The sequence below is a fragment of the Eupeodes corollae genome, chromosome 2 (genome assembly GCF_945859685.1).
Source record: "Eupeodes corollae chromosome 2, idEupCoro1.1, whole genome shotgun sequence".
Taxonomy (NCBI): Eukaryota; Metazoa; Arthropoda; class Insecta; order Diptera; family Syrphidae; genus Eupeodes; species Eupeodes corollae.
Window position 1 is genome coordinate 125,587,976 of NC_079148.1, and position 22,459 is coordinate 125,610,434.

Sequence of the window (22,459 nt, forward strand, 5' to 3'; positions counted from 1 at the left end):
CTGTAAACCGTCGCGTCGTCGTCTCCTTCAATTAAATCTGTTTCCTCGTACCCATCTGCAATCATTTGCATTTCATTTATAAGATCTCTTTCATTTATTTCTCCGAAACATTCTTCATTTTCAAAGCTTTTTAGGTAACGGAATTCATCAGCACATTCATTTAAATTCTCAGCATCCGATTCAATTTGAGAAAACACGGCTTTCTTGAAACAGTTTTGAATTGTTTGAGGTGTAACCAGCCACCAAGATCTTTTAACAATGTGTAAAGCTTTGAGAATGGTCATATCTTTTAAAAATGTTTTGATGCAGTTGCTTTCAATTGCAAGAATCTGTTTTCTGACTAAATTCTACCTATAATGCGCCTTAAATGAAGACAAAGAAATTGTCTTGAATTAAATTTACAAAAATTGTACTAAATTTAATTTTACCCTGGTCAAGAGGCTCTACGAGACTTGTAGTGTTGGCAGGAAGGAAAACAATTTCAATATTGATGGGTGTATAGCTAAGCTTATGACAAGACGCATTATCCAACAGCAGCAAGATTTTCTTTTTTTCTTGGGAATTTTATCATCCATCTCTTTAGTTATTTCGGTCCAAAGTGTGCTGTTACCCAAGCCTTTTTATTCCATTTCTAGGGAACTGAAATCGTTTTTACTCGGAAACAATGGGGTTGCTTAAATTTACCAATTAAAAACATACATTTTTCGAACCCAGTTGCATTACAAAGCAGAAGTAATGTTATCCTGTCCTTTGGAATTTTTTTTCCGCTCACTGTTTGGTTTCCTAAAACATATGTTCCATCGGGCATTGCTTTATACAGCAAACGAGTCTCGCCAGCGTTGAACACATGGAGTGCATATTTTTCTAGGAGCTTATAACAAGTTCCTTGAAATTATTTGCTGCTTCTTAATTAGCAAAAACAGATTCACCGTGCAGCCTCTTAAAACGAATGTTCTCGTTTTTTCCTACGATGAAGCCAACCTAAATTTGCTTCAAAATCATTGATATCCAATTCGTTCGCAAATTGTTTAAGTAATATGGGTCCCGTGAGCTTAGTATTTTTTTTCCGACTTTTGTTCAAACCATTTGGTCATAGTTTTGTTTAAAAGTTCATGTTTTGGGTTTCCTATCCTTTTTTTTTGTCCAAATTTTTACAAGTAAACTGTTTGTTTTCAATTTCATTTGGGTTCTCAAAATCTGAGATTTTTTTGTCACTTCTTGTCTCCGATTTTATTTCTTGTTAAATTTTTAGTTTTATTTTTACGGAAACCATGTTCCTTTTTCTAAGCATTTAAAACACACAATATAAAAACAAAAAGGCAAAGTTAAACGAAAACGAAAATAAAAATAAACAATCAAATATAAAATCAAAATGTCACAATTTATAGACCACGGAGTAATCGCGCTCTTGTCAATCTGACGTTGTCATTTTTATTGGTGGAAACATATTGGTGCGTATGTATAAACAATTTTTTTTTTCAATCAAAGGAAAGCTGAAGTTAGTTTCTTATATGCGTAATTTTTTGTTCTTGAACATTAAAAGATTATGTTCATTAAAAGATATTTCTTATAAACGTGTTTTTCTTCAAATTTAAGAAAAAACATGGTGTTTTAAGTTGCGTTTTTTATAAGCGTGTTTTTCTTATATGAGTGTTTCTTATATCCGTAAGAATATAAAACTTTACAATTTTTATATGTGGAGTTTTACTTATTTAAGCGTTTTCCAATAAAAGGTTTTAGCTGTCATTTTGACAGCTGTCATCTTTTGACTATGCTATTACTGAAAATAAACACTCTAACCCATTGATATTTTTAAAATACCCTGCAAAAACGGAACTAGGTGTCACAAAAAAAAATGAAACAATCAAAATGTTGTAGAAAAGATTGCTGACCGTATTATTTCCTGAAGAGGTGATCACAATTGGCCACCCTTATCTTCTAACATTAGACTTTTTTTTAGGTGAAAAATAAGAATTACACCATAAAGTTATCGACGAACGTACAGTTTTTTCTAAATGGTCTTGGTACAGCCATTTTGTATTGATATAAAAAGGATATTTTTGTTTTTGGTCAACATTATCGTAGTCGTTCGGAAAACCTAGTAGTTGGAAATTGGAATAAATTATCCAAAATCTTGAAGAATTTGAAACATACAGAAATAAAAAAAATAGAGTAATGTATAGTTTTTAAGAAATTTAAGGGTTTAATTTCAAATGTCCAAATAATAATAAATGTATACATACCATAACCCTGCAAGGCTTTAATTGAGTGAAACAAATTTTTTCTTTGTTTAAAACGATCAATTTGTTTTTTTTTTTTTTAGTTCAGACAAGAGCTCGAACTGTCAAATAAATAATTGTGTTTCTTTTTGTGCACTGATCGTTCAGAGCCTCAAATTCGTGTTTCCTTTTTAGTTCTGAACATGTTCAGAGCGCGATCTGTGAGCTCAGAATATAATAACAGAGTAAAAGCCCAACTATAATAGACTTAACCGAAAGTAAGCTAACGTCAAAACCGAACGAAAAGTTATCAGAAGTTATCGTCAAAACAAAAAGTAACCATAATGGATTCAAGTAACTTAAGCAAATGTTGGACTGAAATGCGTTTCAAATTTGACAACGGAGTAAAATGCTAAACACAAACAATTTGATTTGAAAGCCGGGAAATTAAAGAAAAATCATCGTCAAAACAATAAAAATGGCGGAAGAGGCTGGTCGCTCTAGTGCAGAAGGTAGGATAATTTAGAAAAAAGTGATTGCATATAACATTTTTATGAATCAAATTTATTTCAGGCGTCAAATAGACAAACGCTATGATTGGTTTTTAGATAATTTGATTAAAGAAAATTTTGAATATTTTCGTTTGACAGTCTGACATTTGACATTTCAAATCATGACAGTTTAGAGCTCAAGTTATTTTATAATTAAATCAGAGAGCTCTGAACATTCTGTGATCAGAACTCTACGCTACTTTACTCTGTTAGCTCAGACTCAGAATGAAATTGAGAGGCAAAAGTTCACCTCTAGCCCTGAAAATCAATGATATTATTTCAATGTTATGGGTGTCCTTGAAGTAGTTGGATTCTCCTAAATTGCGCTGAAGTAGGGGGTAGAATTCCCGATCTAGTAGCTTCCTCTATACTTTTCTCTCTAGATTTGGAGTGGAGCTTTTCGAGTAGACTGTTAAGATATGGCTTCCATTCTTGTAAATTATCTAAAGTTAGGCTGAAAGAGAGTTCACAAGAGTCCGCTAAGTTTTCCCATTCCTGAAACTTTGCGACTTTTTAATCGAAACAGCAATCTCTCTTGCAACTTTATCCACATGGCTGTACAATAACTTGGTAATGTAGTTGAAGTGCAGTTTAAGCGATGATAGATGTAAGGGTGATAGACCGGTTTCAATGAGAAGCGTGTAGTTAGGTGTTGTGTCGGGTAGTCGGAACTGCCTCTTTAGAAAGAACCTCAGGAGTTTTTCAGTGGTTTCAACTGATTCCAGCCCCATGATTCCGCAGCATACAGGATTATTGATTTGTATTTTGCACTAAATGCTAGGTCCACATTTTTCCACAGCGCCCCAATCGCATTTTTGGATGAAGAAAGTTTTTTTACTAGGTGTTTTTCTAGGTTTAAGTTGCTCGTCACAGTGTAACCCAAGTATTGGTATTCCCTCACAGTTTCAACTTGGTCCGCTCCATAATACCATTTCCTGTTTGCAGCCAATCGCCCTGATCCTCTCCGAAACACCATTGTTTTTTATTTGTCAAGGTTTACTGTTAGATTTCACTTCGAACAGTAATTCCGTAATTTGTTGATCATTAACTGAAGAGATTCAGGAGATTTGGCTAACATGACAAGAACTTTAATCCGGAACCCATCAATTGTTATGCCACACAGCATGTCTTTTATTAGATCTTCGATATAAAGGCAGAAAGCTGAAGGGCTGAGATTGTAACCTTGTTTCAATCCTACTAAGGCAAGAAACCAATCAGATAGATTTTGCCCATCCCATACTGCATGCGTTGTTTCTTTATAGATGTCCTCAATAATTTTTCCAAAACATCAGAGCCTTTCTGTCGATAGAATCGAATGCGGCACGGAAGTCGATGAAACATGCGTATAGTTTTTTTGTCTACGGATATATTCCTCTGCAATGTTGGTCAGGCTAAATATGTGATCCACTGTGGAGTATCCCTCTCTTAATCCAATTTGGAATTCACTCAGAATATGGTTACTTTCAATCCATGCTGTGAGTCGGCTTCTTAAAATTTCCATGAAGATTTTGAGCGATGAGTTGAGAAAAGCAATACCTCGATAGTTTGATGGGTCCATCTTATCATGTCAGAGCAGCATTTATGTCTGTCGAAATATAAATACTGATCTAACCAGATACCGAGGTACTTCACTACACTTTTGCTCGCTAATGGCTGCCCGTCAAGATCAACGATGACCATCTTGCGCCAATTCTTCCACGTACCCCTCGTGGTCCTGGACATTTATTTTCAGTTTCCAGTCGTCGCAATATCGCTGAATCTTGTCGAAATCACGCCGCAAGAGAAATCTCATAACCTCAACCTTTCGGGCCGTTCTGTACGCAATTAGATCGTCGGCGTACGCAATTGCCTTTGTAAGACTACCTATCAGATCGCTGGTGTAAATGCTGAAGAGAATCGGTGAATTCACCGCTCCCTGTTGAAGACCATTTTTAATTAAGAATCTTGTGGTAGAAGTTACATTGCCACTTTTGACAACAAACTTTCTATCGTTTAGCATATCATAAAGTATATATGTTACCGGAAATGTATGAAACCTAGGAATTATATACAATTCCTAGGAAATATATACAATGTCGAGTCTATTTAGGAAATGTATAAAAAGATTTATAAAAGATTATTTACAATACATTTTTCCTAGGAAATGTATATATTTCCTAGGAATTGTATAAAAAAAATCTGGAAAAATAAAACATACTAACTAAAAATGAAATAAAAAGAGTTTTCTTAATTTTGTTACTTTATTTTTAAACGAAAGAACTTATTTATTTTTACAGGGTAAGCTGGAGTGACACTTAGAATTACATAGTATTTTATTTTTGAAGCACAAACATTTTGATGATCTACAACCCTTCTTGCAAAAACATTTTTTTAATCCTTGTCCAGTCCCAGTTGATTGCATATTCGCAACTGTGCGTAGTGAAATTTCGGTACTAGGTACCTCTTTGGTATCCAGAATATTTCTAGGGCACACACTGAATTCAGATCTAGAATACAATTGTTTTATGATTCCATTCTTTGTTCCAATCTGATAAAGCTCGTTATCTGTTTTATTTAAGATTACACCTATAATATTTCGGGCGTCACCACGTCCTCGGTCGACTTCTGGTACGGAAATCCTTACAGAAGTTGCTATGAACACAGAAGGAAACTTGTTGTCACTTATTTTTACCATTTTTCCTGCCTGTTGTTGCAGATTTTGCTTAGCAGAATGACGATTTTTGTGCAGTACTACATTTTTTGAACATAATAGACAGAGCAGTTTGGACCCCTGTCCTTTCGTTGCCTCTTCTGCTACAGAACAAATTGCGTGAAGTGCACATCCGCATTGTCTACAAGTGTGAGCTTCGGTCGTTTCTTTTGAACAGACAATGCATTCCTTATTATATGCACTGGCTGAAGGTACTGTGCTAAATTATTACAGACTGGGATTGGTTCTATCATATCTACATTAATTTTAGCCGTTGATGCCTTGGGATCTTCTTCACCATTCTGTTGATAGTTTTCAATGATTTTCTCTAAATCTTCTTCAGTTTCGATGTTTTGCGTGAAATCATTTGGTAACTGTACACCTACCTTAATTTTACATCCAAAAAGGGCTTCATAAGGAGTTTGCTTAATTTCAGCGTGAAAAGCCCTGTTTTTCATGAGTTGAACAAACTTTATACCCTCGCTCCAATGTGAATTATTATTGTCTTGCATCCAAGTGGTAAACATATTTTCGATATCCTGATTCGCCCTTTCCACACTTCCCTGGCTTTGCGAATGCCTGGGCTTACCATTTATAATTTTTAAGCTAGGCCAATATATTTTTAAATTTTCGATTACTTTGTTGGAAAACTCTCTGCCATTGTCGGACTGTAGAATGGCTGGAGCACCCAGTAGAGTAAATATGTCTAATATTATATACGCCACCTCTTCAGCTCGTTTAGATTTAAGTGGTCTTAGTACCACAAATTTTGTAAGGTGGTCTTGATAAACAAGTATAAATTTGTGTATAAATTTGTATTGTATATAATGACACATTATATACAATTTATATACAATTCCTATTGCTGCTTAGGAGATTTATAGAATTCCTAGGCAATGTGTATAAAAAGAATTAATTCACACATTTCCTGGCGATTTTTGGCATTGTATACATTTCCTAGGAATTATATATAACGACGGATTACATACATTTCCGGTAACATAAACAACAATGGCTTGCTTATGCCAAGCCTGCTCAGTTTTGGGTAAAGACCATCTAACCATACAGAACAGCACCTGTGCATTGTTGTTTTGATTTATTCCATTGGATATCAGAAACGAGTCTAGAAGCAGCATGAATTGTATCATGACCCGCCTTGAACCCGAACTGTTTATCCGGAATTATTTTGTTGTCCGCAGCCCACTTAGTCAGAGCCTATTGATGATCTTTTCGAAAACTTTGCTGATGCTCGGAAGAAGACTTATTGACCGAAGTTTTTACGGGTTGGAGTTGTCCTTTCCCTTTTTCGGGAGAGCATGAATCACAGAACCATCCAATGCACTGGATAATATGCATTCTTGAAGAGTGTGGTGTAAATGTCAATTGCCTCCATAGGTAAATGCCTTAGTGCAACGTTGGATATACCATCGACACCTGCTGACTTTTTGTTTTTTATTGAGTTGAAGATGAGCTGAAGCTCAACCTTCGTCTTGGGGACTTGGTCCCGTTTTCTCGGCGATTATGGCATTTGCCAAGGAATCGTCACTGAACCGCATAAAACCGCGGTTCTCAGATCGCCAATGTGTGATATCATTACGGAGGTAAAAGTGATTAAGTAGGGCTCTGTTTTCCAGGTCGTGGTTGGGGCGAATGCTAACATTTACCTTGTACACTTGCTGGAAAGCAGCTCCCACCGCCTTAGTGATGGGTAGGACACGAATTTAAAATGAGTTTGTATGAGGTACTCATTTTTCTTAAAGAGTTGGTACTTTGTCCCACCTCAAATGTCCCATAGGACAAACCTATTTTAAAGGGACATTTTCAATAAAAAAAACATTCAATTTTTCAATGATATTTCTTCAATTCTGATGATCATGAAATTTAAATAAAACGAACATATGAGTAAATTTTTGTTGGTAGTTTATTTATTTTAACAAAAACAAGGCTTCAAATTCATTATTAAAAAAAAGGTTTAAAAAAATAAATGTTTAAATGTAAAGGTTAAAGAACAATAAAATATTTTTTAGGTTAAAATTTTATTTTAATAACTAAAACAAAAACCATAAATAACTTGAACTAAAAAAGGTAAAAACCATAATATACTATAAAATAAGAAACCCACTCAACCAGTTTGGAGGATGATTTATCTGCAATTCTGCATACTCATCTTCATTATTTGTTACATAATACATTATAGTATGTTCTCCTCATTATCTCTCCTCATTTTCTCTCGGCAAAACAAATAAAGCACTTCAAATGTCACAACCTGCAACAATGTCACAAGTCACAACCTGTGAAAATGACTCAGTCATATCTCACTGTGACAATGTCACGAATTTTGTTCGAATGGGACATTTGAGTAAATAGCATTCATAATCATAATACAAAACTTCACACATTCTTTCATTTTAAGGCAATCGTCCTCTTCCTCATTCTGATCCTATTGCTATTGGTTTGATGGGAGAGAGAATGCACTAATGTAGTGAGTGCGTGCCTGCGTGGCATTTCCTCATACACTCAAGACCCAACTTCATTCTTCATATCATCAGTCTCCGTCGTCGTTTATCGACAACGACAAGAACAAGTGAGAATGAGAGAGAAGTACAAATAGTTCTTTTTCTGAAGTCGAGAGAGTAAAAGAAATAAGTATTTTTTGTTGCTTTTATGGTGAGGTGTGAGGTAATACATTTTTTTGGTTTGAGGTGATGGGACATTTCAGAGTGGTGTATGCGACATTTTGTATTGCCTCATGTATGAGGTACCCATCACTACACCGCCTCCACTTTTTCCTTCGGATCTTCAATTATGTAAAAGTCATCGTCAAAGATGACTTCTTCTGGATCTATTTGCGATGTCCTGAGTACGTCTCTGTTCTCTTCGGTTCTTTGGAGTTTCAGACTCGGAAGGTCATTGTCGTTCTTTTTCCTGAATATTTTGTTGATTTTAGGGAACATACTAGGGTCGCTCGAATTAACTGCCCGGATCTTGCAGTCCCAGTACTTGTTAATTGATAGCCTGTAGTTCTCCTTAATCAACAGATTGACATTTTTTATTGACGACTTCAGTGTCCTAACCTCCAAGTCGTGTGGGTCTGTAAGTCGTCTGTACAAGTTTTTGATTCTTGTCAGTAAGCCACTCTTGTGCCTACGAAGTGCGTCAATAGTCGCGTTTCTGTAAGCGTCTATTTGGTCCCGTTCTTTGTACTTTGGAATTGTCCGTTCCATCGTTCGTTTTATTGTTTCGTCCATCTGTTTTAAATGTTGGTCAATTTCTGTATTTGTCAGGTTTCTGCTGTTTGGTGGGGATATGCCACTCGAACGAAGTTCTCTCGCTAGGGCATTGGTGAAACGAGGCCAACGCATCTTACTGTAATTTTAAGAATGGGTTTTTTTTTGCAAATAAAAAAGAACACTTGCAGTGCTAAAAAAAAAACAAAATTCTATAAAACGAATTTTGTATAAAACCTCTTTATAACGAAGCAATATTTTTTTTTTTGAAGGTTCGTTATAAAGAAGTTTGACTGTACTTATATTTCCTGTATCCAGTATATTTCTGTTTTAGCAATTTATTAAAATTATACAGTATATGATCATCTGTTTCGTGGTTTAAAGTTGGTAGCGCTGGTTTCTGACACCTGTCAAACGGAGCTGTCATATGTGTCAAATTTAAATGAATTCAAACTTAATGGTGAAATTAAATATGCGTCAAAAATGTATTGCTGTGTTGTTTACCTCTGCTTCGGAATCCGATAAAGACTTGAACTTTGTTGTATAAATTTTAATTTGTATGTTCTTAAGCAAAATTGATGTTGATTCTCTTTTCAAATTAAATAAAAACCCTGACTTCATATTTAAACTCATTTTGAACTCATGTCAAACAAATTCATTCCTCCATATGATTATTAATGTTTGTTTTGTATTTCAATTTCTTAACGATTTTCCATCGAGATTGATGCTTTTAAAAAAAGATCTTAAACCCGGCTCTTTATAGGTCCAGCACTCAATCAAATTTGTATTCTGTTCCGAACACATATCATATTGAAGGTACTTAAGAAGAATAAATAAATTGAACTTTGAACAGACAACTCTGATTGTTGTCTGTATATACTCGTATAATATCTATCATCAGGGTAACAGCTTATTCAAGCAAAAAACGAAATATAAACTACGACTATAATCACCATTGATGGTGTGGTATTAATTCAAACAAAGAAATAAAACGACTAATTCTTGATATGATGATGATGAACAAAGATAAACACAAAGTGATGTCATATTTTTAGGAGAGAATCATTTTTATTTTGTTCATAATATCAACCCAAGGTTATTGTATTATGTAGGAACCAACCTATCTACAAAAAATATGAAATAATTAGCAAGTAAAAGCTAAGCAAGCATGACTAACAAAAACGTAGATATTCTTTTTTGGTCAGAGTCTATCTAAAAATAAGTTAGAATGTACACGTTTTTAGCAACCATCATGTTTGTTGTCTTTATGTATAAGTAGATATATAGGAGTGTAGAAAAGAAATTTTATAATTTAATTTCCCCCTGGAAAGATCGTAACAAAAAAGATATCAGTCTAGCTAAAATTACTAGCACTTAAATTACACACTGCGGTTTCATTGATAAGACACACTATACTATAAAATGTACATAAATATCAAACCCTTTCCAGCATTTTACCGTAAGGAACAATAAAACTAACAATTGAAAAATGAAGCCTTAATAGGCTGTTGTCATTTCTTAGTTTAAGTACAATCAAAAATTTCCAAAGCTGACTTAAGGTAAAAGTGGTTTCATGGACCTGCAATAAGCTTTTGATTTGTCGTTTACGATACAAAACGCCTCGATCAATAGCTGCGTTCAATCTCGTGTTGGATAGGGTATCTTGTATAGGTGGATTTTTAGATACCTTGTTGAACGAGATGGATAGCTGTCAAAAAATAAAAACAGCTTTCAGCTGTTCACAAAAGGCAATTTAAACTATGAAGTCAAGATTGTTGTAAGATAAAACATTAAATGGATAATTTAACTGATTCGTCGGACGATGATGAATTGATAGGTGCGTAACAATTTAATAAATTAGCTCAATTGGAATTCTATACTATATACATAATTTACTGGCGAAATCTCCGGTTTTAAAAGATTTACTTTTAACAGAAAACTATCCTAGCAGAAACGAGGACCATTATGAAGAAACATGCCTAGATAGAGTTTGGAAGAATTTCGACCTCATTTCTAACTTCAACTAACATGTTGTATCTTTTTGTTTACCAACAAACAAAAAACTTAAAATCAGTTTTCAAGTTTCTTGAAATTCAAACATGTGTGAAATAAGTTATTCTGTCAGATACCTACATACCCAGAAATTCTGGGATACCTTTGGATTCCTTTTTTGACATCTCAGCTGTTTTTGATCAGCTGTTATTTTACATGTAAAACACTAACAAAAAGTTATCTGGAAACTCTATCTGTCTGAGATTGAACGCAGCCAATGTGAACGAACCAAAGACTAAAGCTGAGTGCAGATGATTGTCAGATCTTACAAGATCTGTCAGTGTTTTGTCAAAATCTGCCAATGAGATGTCAATATTCAATTTATACGCAATGAAAAATTGTATGTTCAAAAGGTTGGTTGATTCAAATTCTTACAATTTCACTGTAAGATGGTTCGTTGACAATTTCTTACATTTCTGTCAGAGTTAAAATTGTCAGTTCACACGGTTAAAAGATATTGTATTACCAAAAATTTGTCGTTCTATTAACAAAAGTTTTCAGACAAAAATTAAGTCTTTTTGTAGTCGAAGCAAAAATGGTTTTTAATATAATATTTTCGCTGCCTCCGTGTAGACGAAGGACGTCAATTTTGAGTCCGTGAGAGTAATCGTTAAATGTACATATATGCCAACGAAGACACTTTTTTTTCATCTAAAAATTACCTGAAAATTACATTTCTGACAATTGCAAGGTTAGGTTAGGTTATGTTAGATGGAAACGGACACACTTAGGCCAGTTTAATGGCTCATTGTGATACCACATGAATCTTGAGGCTTCCTCCTAAGCTCAATGGAACCAGCTTGAGTCCCTTACGAAACGGGAGAGGCTGATTATACCGATATGATTTAGATAGTTAAAGAAGAATTCTCCTAAGTAATTCTTGCGTTTTTGAGCTAGAGCAGGGCATGTGCAGAGAAGATGAAGAACCGTTTCTTCCTCGTCCATACAGCTTCTGCAAAAGTCATTAGAGAATACGCCTAGTCTCGTAGCGTGCTTTTCTATTGGACAGCGTCCGGTTATGACACCTATTATCGAGCTTATATGCGATCTGCTTAGAGAGAGCAAGCACCTTGAACGTTTTAAATCCAGTGTTGGCCAGATGTTTTTTTGTGACTTAACACGTGGTGAAGTTGTTTCACCTGGTGCCTGCCCTCCTCGCAGCGTCTTGCATTAGTAGCAGTTTACAAGTAGCGATTGGTATGCCAGTACTTGCCAAACGTGGTAGGATGGGCTGTACTACACCGTTCCTGGCGAGTTCATCTACCTTACAGTTACCTGGAATGGCTCTATGGCCCGACACCCAGCAAAGGTGAATATTTAACTGTTGCGCCATCTCCATATAGAGTTTGTAGAGACAGAGTCCAGAGAATTGATAGCGGCCTGGCTATCAGAGAAAATACGGATATCAGATTGGGAAGGCGGAATGAGAGACTTAATTTCAGCCGTTCAGAGTACACACCTCCACCAACCCCTTCTTTTGTTTTTGACCCATCTGTTTAAAAATGGATTGACTCATCCTCCAAGAACGTCCTATCCTCCCAAAAAGATCTGGTAGGTATAGAAATCTGGAAGTTTCTGTCGAATTGCAGTTGGGGGATGGTTTAGTCTGGGTGTTGGAATTGATTCTAAGTACCTTAAAATTACGGAGTGGCCAATGTTGTTGTTAGTCCACTGCGACGAAGCATTGAGGCGAATAGCAGAGCTTGCAGCTATTTGTTTACTAAATATGTCAAAAGGTGTAAGGTAGAGTAAGGGGTCCAGTGCCGCAGACGGGGTCGTGCGAAGCGATCCGCTTATACATAGGCAAGCTGAACGTTGGACTTTATTTAGCTTATCCCTGTTTATACCTTTCTCTAAAGCAGTCTACCATACTGCCACACCGTAGGTTAAAATTGGTCTGATTACCAATGTGTATAGCCAATGCGTGATTCTGGGTTGTAAACCCCATTTATTACCAATAGCTTTTTTGCAAGAAAAGAGAACTACCGTAGCTTTTTTGACTCTTTCCAATTTAGTTTTTTGTCTAAGACAAGACCCAGGTATTTAGCCTCGTCTGAGAATTTTAATTGGATTCCTTTAATATAAGAAGGGTTGACAAATGGAATTTTGTACCTCCTAGAAAAAAAGACCAAATCGGTTTGTGTGGGTTAACACACAGTCCACACCGATCAGCCCAAAGTATTAGTCTGTCCAAGGCATTTTGTAAGATTTCTTTTAAAGTGTTAAGATGCTTTCTTGAAACTGCTAGACATTTGGGACTTTTTTTCACTAGCAGATCTGGCAATATACTAAGTCAGGGGTCAGCAAGTAGTTTTAAGTGCGGTCCAGATACGGTTGAAACTATTTTAATAAAGATCCACAAAAAAACATAAAATGTTTTGTAGTTCTTATTTTGCCATTTAAATAACTGTAATATTAATGAAATTAATGAGAAAAATTATACCGATGGTCTTGCAGGGGAATATCTTCTTGAATGATCAATTAATTTCCATTCTAATGAAGCTTTTGAAAGACCTATTAACTTCGCAGCCACTTCAGTCCATTCTGCTACTGCAGTGACTTTATAAGGCAATTTAAGGAATTGAGATAGCTTCACAATCTCTGCAAAATCTGACAGCAAATTCGATTTTAAGATCGGGTAGAAAGTTTGAAAATACTGCAATGTCTTCTTCAGAGTTTTTTTTTTTTATTTATTTAAGAATTGTTGAGAAATAAATAGATTCTTTTTTTAGAAATATCTTTTTCCAATACATCCAGCTTACGACAAAAAGCGGACACGCTTTGTATTAAATCACATAATAATTTCTCATTTACGTAACTTGATGTTAAGCTCATTTAAATACAGTGGACTCTCGCTAACTTGAACATACGATAACTTAAACAGTCCCTTTTATGTGCTCTGTAGCTTGAACAGGCAATTTGTAAGGCTCTTTACCTTAAACTTTTTTATTGCTGACTCTATAACTTGAATAATTAAGAAATTTTGGACTCTATAACTTGAACAAATAAATTTTATATCAACAGGAGTTTGAATTTCCTCATTGCAGGTTACTACGTTTGTAAACTGTTTTTTCATCCAAGGGGAATTCCTGGAATTTGCTATTTTGTATGTGTTTAAGATTTTATTTATTTTGCAGTAAGTTTTGTGCAAGCAGGAACGTGATAATAAAAGATAAAAGGTAGCAATTATTGAACAAATAAAGAAAGGAAAAAGCGTTACGGTTTGTGCAAAGGAATTCAGTGTTTCAAAAGGTACGATATGCAATATAAAGCGCAATGAGAAACAAATCACAGCAAGGATCGCGAATACTTTTTCTGGACCAGGCAAAATGTGCACAATTAAAAAAGCTGAGCATCCAAGAATGGAAAGGATCCTTTACAAATGGTTCCTGAAGCGGAAACATTTTAAGAGAGAAAGCCAAACAGCTGTTTATAAAGTATAAGAGTCAAGAAGGTAGCTCTTTCAATGCTAGTTCTGGGTAGTTTCAGAAATGAAAGAGAAGATTCGGTATTCGATTGCTTACTATTAGTAGAGAAAAATTAGCTGCTGATCCAGGACCTATTGAGCCATTCAAAAAAATTTGAAGATAAAATCGCCGCTCTTCAACTGACAACACAACAAATTTACAACGTTGATGAAACTGCACTGTTTTGGAAGTTGTTGCCCAAAAAAACCTATGTATCGTTTAATGAAAAAAGTGCATTTGGAGGAAAAATTCCTAAGCAAAGAGTGACTTTACTCCTCGGTTCTAACGCCACAGGTACCCACAAACTCGTTCCTATGATCATTGGTAAGTCAAAAAATCCACGGTGTCTTAAAAATTTTGAAATGCCAATAGAATACAAAAGTTCTATTAATGCATGGATGACAAAATACATTTTCAAGGAATGGTTTTTCAAGGGCTTTGTAGTTCAAGTAAAGAAACACTGCGAAGAACAAAATCTCCCACTTAAGGCACTTCTGATTATAGACAATGCTCCATGCCATCCATCGGCAGAAGAGTTAAGGTATCTTAAAGGAGTCATTTGCACAATGTTCTTACCACCGAATGTCACTGCGTTAGTTCAGCCGATGGATCAAAATGGCATAAGAATTACGAAGCTGCATTATAAGTCAAACTTGCTGTCGTTGGTCATTGCCAACAAAAATGAAGATATAATTTCTGCCCTAAAGAACTTCAATTTGCGTCAAGCCATTACATTGATGTCAAAATCAAAATGCTGGAACCCCATTTTTAATGATGTCGATAACAGTTTCTTTAACGACGAAGATGATGTCTCATTATCTACTCTCAGAGAACGCTTGAGGGAAAACTTGATTGCAGATGGGGAAGAAGCACCCTTGATACATTTGCTCGAACAAATAGACAATAATCAGGTAACATTTCTTGACTTTAAGTACAAAACAGTAGGTACCTAATGAACAAACTTTTATTTTTCAATCCAACAGCATTACACCGAAGAAGAAGTAAACGAATGGTTACGCGATGAAGATGTTCCTGATGGTGTTGAAGATGAAGACATCGATTCGGAAAATGAATCTGACCCGGGTGATGTTATAATGGTGCAAAACATTGTAACTGACACCGAAGCCATCGAATCAATCGATAAAGTGATCGATTGGGCCAGTCAAAATAACAGAACATCATCTGAATTTACAGTACTCCAAAACCTCAGATAAAGTGCGCTAAAAAATGTTTTGCAGAAAACTAAGCAATGTAAAATAACAAATTTTTTTCCAAAGTTGGTTTAAATACAATTGTGTTTTGTGTCAATTACTAACATTTAAAATAATATAATGAAAACGTATAAAAACGAAGACTTTTTTTATTTTTTCCAGTAACTTGAACAATCCAGTAACTTAAACAGGCCTCGTTTCGTAGGTGTTCAAGTTAGCGAGATTCCACTGTATTTTAAAACATCTCTTAGAAAAACCAAAGTATTTTGTATTATGTGTTTTCTTGCTGGAAATAACTTTCTCTTTAAACATTCAAAAACGTTCAATAATATGACCTTCACTTAGCCAACGAATATTATTGGGCTGCAGTAGATCCGAATACGCCGTTTCACATTCACAAAGTAACTCTTTTTTTTGGAATTGCTGATAAAGTTGTTCCGTAATGTCGCTTTAAACAATAGCAACAGTTGTATTGCATCTGAGGCATATTGGAACCGCTCGAAGCTTATCAGGCAGCGTAAAAAAATATTCTTCAGTCCACTCGGTAAGAAATTTCCTATTTTCACTGCCAATTTTCACTTTTTAGGATCCATATTATTGGTACGAAACGTTTTCACACACAAAAAATTATAAATCAATCGATATTGACCGTAACTAGATTTCACAATAAGACTGACCGCAGAGAGAATTTAACTTACAAAAAAGGCGATTGTATACATTTTGTACTACAATTTAATTATTTGTCTGTGAATACGTGCGTAGCCGCCATATTTAATTTTTTTAAATTTACACACATGTTATTAAATTAAATCGGTATAGTATGGCTTTCGCGGAAACGGAACGCGGTCTGCTTGTTGCTGACTGCTGCTTTAAGATCTGAAAATCCTCAATTCTTAGCTCAAAACTCACTTATAATGAAATCCTAAAAAATCTTCATATCGACGAAAACGGATTGCGTCGTTTTTCGTATGTTTATAATACGATTCTCTTTAATGTTTATTGGAGGACTACTATTTTTTTACAAATTCAAATAACTGAGATGAGCAGCATTTCGGAATTTTTCAATGAATCGCAATTATCCCGTGGAACTTAACCTTTTCCAGTGTGATAGTTCAATGTACTCTTTCCACTTTACTTAAAGCTATTTTTAATTCAGCTAATAAATAAAAACTTTTTTAAGTGCGTATACATAAGCTAAGTGAACGCACTGTAACTATATGTACAACATGTTCATTGTTCAAAGGTATGTTCTACTTGAACTTGACATTGAAATTAAAGCTCAACAGACCGTTAAAACTAATTGATTACACTAATGTTGTTATATTATTTATAAAGTGTGCTGATAAAAATTCGTTTGGTGTTATTTTCTTCTTTTATTTTTTTGTTCGTATAGCCGGAACAATTATTTCCACATCACGCGATATGTGTTTGATGTTTGGAACAACATTATCGTAATACCGATACACGGCAAACGACACGATGTTTGTGATGATGTCGATAATGATGATGATGGCAATCGGTACAAAATTAAGTTAGTAAAGTAAATAACACCTGATATCTTACTTCTTTTTTTGTTAATGACACACAACTTGACTTTAATTTGGAACTTGATCAAATATTGATTGCTTAATATAGATTTTTGGTGCTTTCTCTGTTTGTTTACCTACACCAGACACCTATGGCGAAAATACTAGGAACAAAACTTAATTTTTAGTAAGTACATTTGACTTCTGTACTTGTGTAAGGTAACAAATATTTTACTAAGGTTTCTTAATTTGAGGTTTTTAAAAAATTGTATTGGATGTCAAGATTTTGGAGTGCATTTGATACATCAGAATAAAAATCTGGCCAAAAATATGAGAACTTAATAATTATTTTTAATTCAATTGAATTAGTTCTATATTTTTCATAGAGCTAAAATATGATATGAATTCCATTTTTGGGGAATTGAGTAAGACATTTCAATGACACTTCTCTAAAGATTCGTTTTTTTATGCTTATTGGCGTTTTTCTTTTTTAAGTTCAGAGCAGAGCTCAAACTGTCAACAAAATAATTGTGTTTCTTTTTGAGATCTGATCGTTCAGAGCTTCAAATTCGTGTTTCTTTTTTAGTTCTGAACATGTTCAAAGTGTGCTCTGTAAGCTCAAACTAAAATAACAGAGTAAATGGAGTAGAATGCTACAAAAACAATTTGATATTCAAAAGCTGGGAAAATAAAAAAATCATCGTCAAAACAATAAAAATGGTGGAAGAGGCTGGTCGCACTAATGCAGAAGGTAAGATAATTTAGAAAAATTATTTTTTGGGATATTTTTAACTTCCCATAGGAAGTTATTGTAATGGGTCCGATTTGTCAAATTGAAAGTTTTGACATTTCTTGACGTTTCAAGGTCAATAGAGTCGAAATAAAAGATTTTTAGAAAGATGTCTGTGCGTGCGTGTGTACGTACGTTCGTACGTCCGTACGTCCGTACGTCCGTACGTTCGGGACGTTTTTTTCGTTGTCCATAGCTAAAGAAGCAGAAGAGATATCGACTCCACATAAATTTTGTTATACAGATAATAAGGCAGAAAGATGCAGAAAGGGCTCTCAAGAAATTTGAGTGGGTGGTTTTTTTACCATAGCAGTTTAAAAAAAAGATGAAAATTTTGGTTAATCCTAAATATCTTACGAACCAAAAACGCTGGAGACTTGAATTAAATTTTATATAATAAATTGTAACGTGATCTCAAAGAAGTATATTTTTTGAAAAAAATCTATCTAACGGTTTCAATCAAAAAAACTGAAAAAAAAAAATTGTCACCTCCAAAATTTAATGACTAAAATATAATTTCATCTCCAAAACAATTTTGAGCAACGGAGAAAAATGTTTTTGAAATCTGATCAAATTTTGAGAAAAATCGAATTGACAGTTTTTTTTTATAAAAAATAAAAATCTAAAAAAGAACATTACTCAAAGTTGATAAAAATTGAATATCGATTCAAATATCTTTTCAAAAACTTGAAATTTAGGCCTAAAACTTATCTTATCTTATAAAAAATATTGTTTTCAACATTCGATAAAATTTTGAAAAAAATCGAATTGACAGTTTTTTTTACAAAAAATAAAAACCTAAAAAAAAATGAATAAAAGTTGGTAAAAATTGATTTTCGACTCAAATATCTTTTTAAAACTTTGAGATATTGGCTTTAATTAACTTTTATCTTTCAAAAAATATTGTTGTCAACATTAACATTTTGAAAAAAATCGAATTGACAGTTTTTTTTACAAAAAATTGAAACCCGAAAAAAATAACGAAAGTTGTTAAAAAATGATGTCCGACTCAAATATCTTTTCAAAAATTTTATATTATAGCTTCTGACTAATTTTTACTTATAGGAAATATTGTTTTCAACATTAGGACAAATTTTGAGAAAAATAGAATTGAAAGTTTTTTTTACAAAAAATAAAAACCTAAAAAAATGAATAAAAGTTGGTAAAAATTGATTTTCGACTCAAACAGCTTTTCAAAAATTTGAAATATTGGCTTCAAACTTATTTTATTTCACAGAAATATTGTTTTTGATATTCAGTAATTTTTATATAAAAATCCAACAGTCCGTTTTTTCATAAAAAATTAAATCTACATAAAATAGTACGCAAATTTGGTAAAAATTGATACGAGTACATATAGACAAACTTTTAAGCAAGACAAATCGACAGACGGGATGGGAAGTTATCAGTGTGGGTCGCATCCCAGCCTCTTTTTGATTACATTCTTGGTACTTACCTCTTAGTAAGTAATGTTGGAAATGAACCAACCTTCATAACTAAAACTCGACAAAAAGTTTTAGACATAACTCTTGTCTCAGATACCATACGATCTTGGACTGGAAAGTATCCAAAGAACACTCATTCTCTGATCATAGATATATCCAGTTCAAAATAAATGTGGATGATAACCCGAGTTCATTGACTTTTCGAAACTATCCTAAAGCTGGTTGTATTGAGCTTGGAGAAAGCCTCAAGATTCATGTGATATCACGATGGGCCATTATACTGGCCTAAGTGTGTCCGTTTCCATCTTGGACAGCCACGATAACCTAACCTAACCTTTTCATACATGCCTATTGAGTTATTTTACAAACTAAAACAATTACAAACAAATTTATATCATATTTTATTAGAAAATCTAATAAGCTTTAATTTTGTACAAGATTATTTTTTGATACGTCAAACAGTTTTCAAGATAAACCTGAGAACCGAAAAAACCGTATGTTTCTCTTTACTGCCGCTAGAGTTATTTTTTAAACTATAACAGATACGAAACAAAAATCATGGAGACTCTTTTTTATAAAATTTAATGAGCTTTAATTTCGTGGAACAAAATTTTTCGATACGACAAATAGCTTAAACGTGAAAAATTGAAATAAGCACCATGTTTCTCTTAACTGCCGCTAGAGCTCACGTCGGATTTTTGGGGTATTTTTGTTTGGGTAATCACCAGACATCCCTTAGAAAGTGTGCGAAGTTTCAAAACTGTCGGATTTTTTTTGAGGTAAAGGCAATTTTGTTCGTTCATTGACTGGACTATTAAAGGAATTGAATTTTTGTGTTTATTTAAAAAAGTGTAAAACCAAAACAAATTCTTCAACCAAAATAATTGTATACTAATTTTTTACCCAACAAATTTATTTTTTTTATTTTATTTATGTAAAAATGTTGGCACCTTATTGTCTCAACATCATCAACACTTTAAAATGTTTACTTTTATCTAAATTTCTTTAATTTTTTGTTAGAAGTCCGTTTTTCAAGAACCGACGATATCTTGTACTTAAATATTGCTTAATTGCTATTGCAGACACAGTTTGACAATTATAACACCATTAAGTTACTGACTTCTAATTTTTAATCCAACGTTTATCTGTTTTTTTTTCTTTCGATATACTCATTTTATGTAAACACTGTCTTTCTGTTTTTTTCCAGATCATTGCACAATAAAAATCAATAACAATCTATAACAGGTATTATTTAAAATTGATTTCCGGTTTTTGAAGAATGAAAATCAATAAAAAGTAAAGGCCATTTTCATTCTTCTTATTTTTTTTTTGTTTATGGTTGAAACTCGCACCACAAAACAATCCAAAGTGCTTTATGAATATAAATAGATTTGCGCCAAGCAAGGCAATGAGATGAACACATAAATAAATGAAAACATTGAATGAAAAACTAAAAATAAAATAAATTTAAAAATAAAAAAAAAAAACAATAAAAAGTACAATCCAAGTGCGTGGAAAAATAGATGACACCAATATTGTTGTTGATGAAACTGGAAACACTATTAACCTGTTCACTTGAAATGTGTTTACATTACATGATGAGATGAATAATAGTACTGGCATCTATAATAAAAGCGTCATTAATTTATTATTACTGGATACGTCAATTAAGGTTATTGTGGTTTGACTTATAAGACAAAAAAAAAAAACAAAAGAAATAAGATTTTTGCGCAATTAAATGACTTGATGGATCAAAGTTTCAAATTATGAAACGTACAAAAGTGCCTACAGCTACAACCAAAATAATAGGTACGCGTACTTTCTGGACTCAAATTCATAAAAAAGGGATATTCCAAAGAATGGGGGTAAAATTCTCTCACAAAAAGAAAAAACTACTACAAAGTTAGCGAACGGAAAAACAATAAATTTTTCACACAATATTACTGCCAAAAAAAATATAAATTTTGTAACATCATCATTTCATTTCGTATTTAGAAAGTATTTGATTTTATGAATGGATAAATTAAAACAACAACTGGAACATCATGCTGGTCACTTGTTTCGTTTTTTTTATAAAAAAAACTTCATTAAACTGAAACTTAAAAATTGCAAATTGCTGTTCTTTGGGAAAAGATTTTTTAATTTAATAAGTGACAGCAAAAACGATCAACTTATTTAATTTATTTGAATTTCTATCAAATTTGACACTTTTCACAAATGAGCCCAAGGAAATTTCTTGGGCTAAAATTCGTAAGTTGGGGAAATATTTTGCTCTCCCGTGAGCGCTCTCTTTTACGAAAAACTACGAAATTTTTGAGTACGCGAACAGGATTTGGTTGAATTTCGTATTTTGTTCGTGGAAATGGACTGTTTTAGAACGGTACGCGAACGGATCTGACATGATATAAAACACGTAACTTTTACATAGAACATCTTTAATAGAAAAAAAAACACGAAAGTAAGTTTAGAACGCTTCCTTGAATCAACCTTAAACAAAATCCACAAGAACATGTTATTTTAAAAAAAGAAATCGAAAAATCTGTCAAATTAAAATATTTAAGTACTACAGAACTTTTGTACCATTTGCTAAAATTTGACAATTCAAAACTTGACAGATTTGCAAACAAACCTTTTAAAGTGATAAACTAATTGCGTTCTCATGTGCTATTTAAATAAGTAACGAACTTTTTGTGAATAGACAATTGAGTAAAATATAATAAATTGGATCATGTTCAATAACGGTAGACCGCTAAAAGTTTCTAGGTTATTAGAAAATGTTGTTTATGAATCCGGCATAGGGATTGTAAGGTTAAATTTTCGTATATTTGTGGAACAATTTTGATAAAAGAAGACAAGTCTTTTATCTCCAATGTTTGATTCCTTCTGCATATTACTTTTGTAATATTTCATAGAGAAAAAATATTTTATTTTATGGGTTAAATTAATGTATTTATGAAATACAAGAGTGCCTGGTACAAGATCAAAGTGGACGGATTTACACCAGAACAGTACTAAATCAGAAAAGTACTTTTTTTAATGTATTTTTTAATTGATTCTATTTCTTAAAGCAATAACTTTTTTATAGTTTTTATTTGATAAAGGCTTTCTACTAGATAATAAATACAAAATGTCGTAATGTTCATTTTAAACACTTAATTAAATGAATTAAGAAAATTCTTCAGCTCATTGTCAGAGAAAAGAGTTCTGAACACAGTCTGAGCATTTTTTTCATGCTCTGAACACACTTTGTATTACAAAATGTGTTCTGAGCGCTTGAAATTA

The 22,459-nt window shown here is 33.3% G+C and overlaps 3 protein-coding genes across 4 annotated transcripts in view; 1 reads left to right on the forward strand and 2 right to left on the reverse strand.

The window, feature by feature from the left end:
• Window positions 1-22,459, reverse strand: part of LOC129944502 (tubulin polymerization-promoting protein homolog) — a 379,947-nt gene that overhangs the window by 178,792 nt on the left and 178,696 nt on the right. The window lies entirely within an intron of this gene.
• Window positions 1-22,459, reverse strand: part of LOC129944503 (uncharacterized) — a 55,015-nt gene that overhangs the window by 5,507 nt on the left and 27,049 nt on the right. The window lies entirely within an intron of this gene.
• LOC129944500 (UPF0193 protein EVG1 homolog) overlaps window positions 17,009-22,459 on the forward strand; it is a 36,369-nt gene continuing 30,918 nt past the window's right edge. The window contains exon 1 of one of the 2 annotated variants that reach the window (XM_056053967.1): window positions 17,009-17,129. In XM_056053967.1, the coding sequence (XP_055909942.1) occupies window position 17,129 (1 nt within the window). In that variant the 5' untranslated portion in view covers window positions 17,009-17,128. Of the gene's footprint in view, window positions 17,130-17,488; window positions 17,694-22,459 lie in introns of those variants that run through there. The other variant, XM_056053966.1, reaches the window with a different exon arrangement.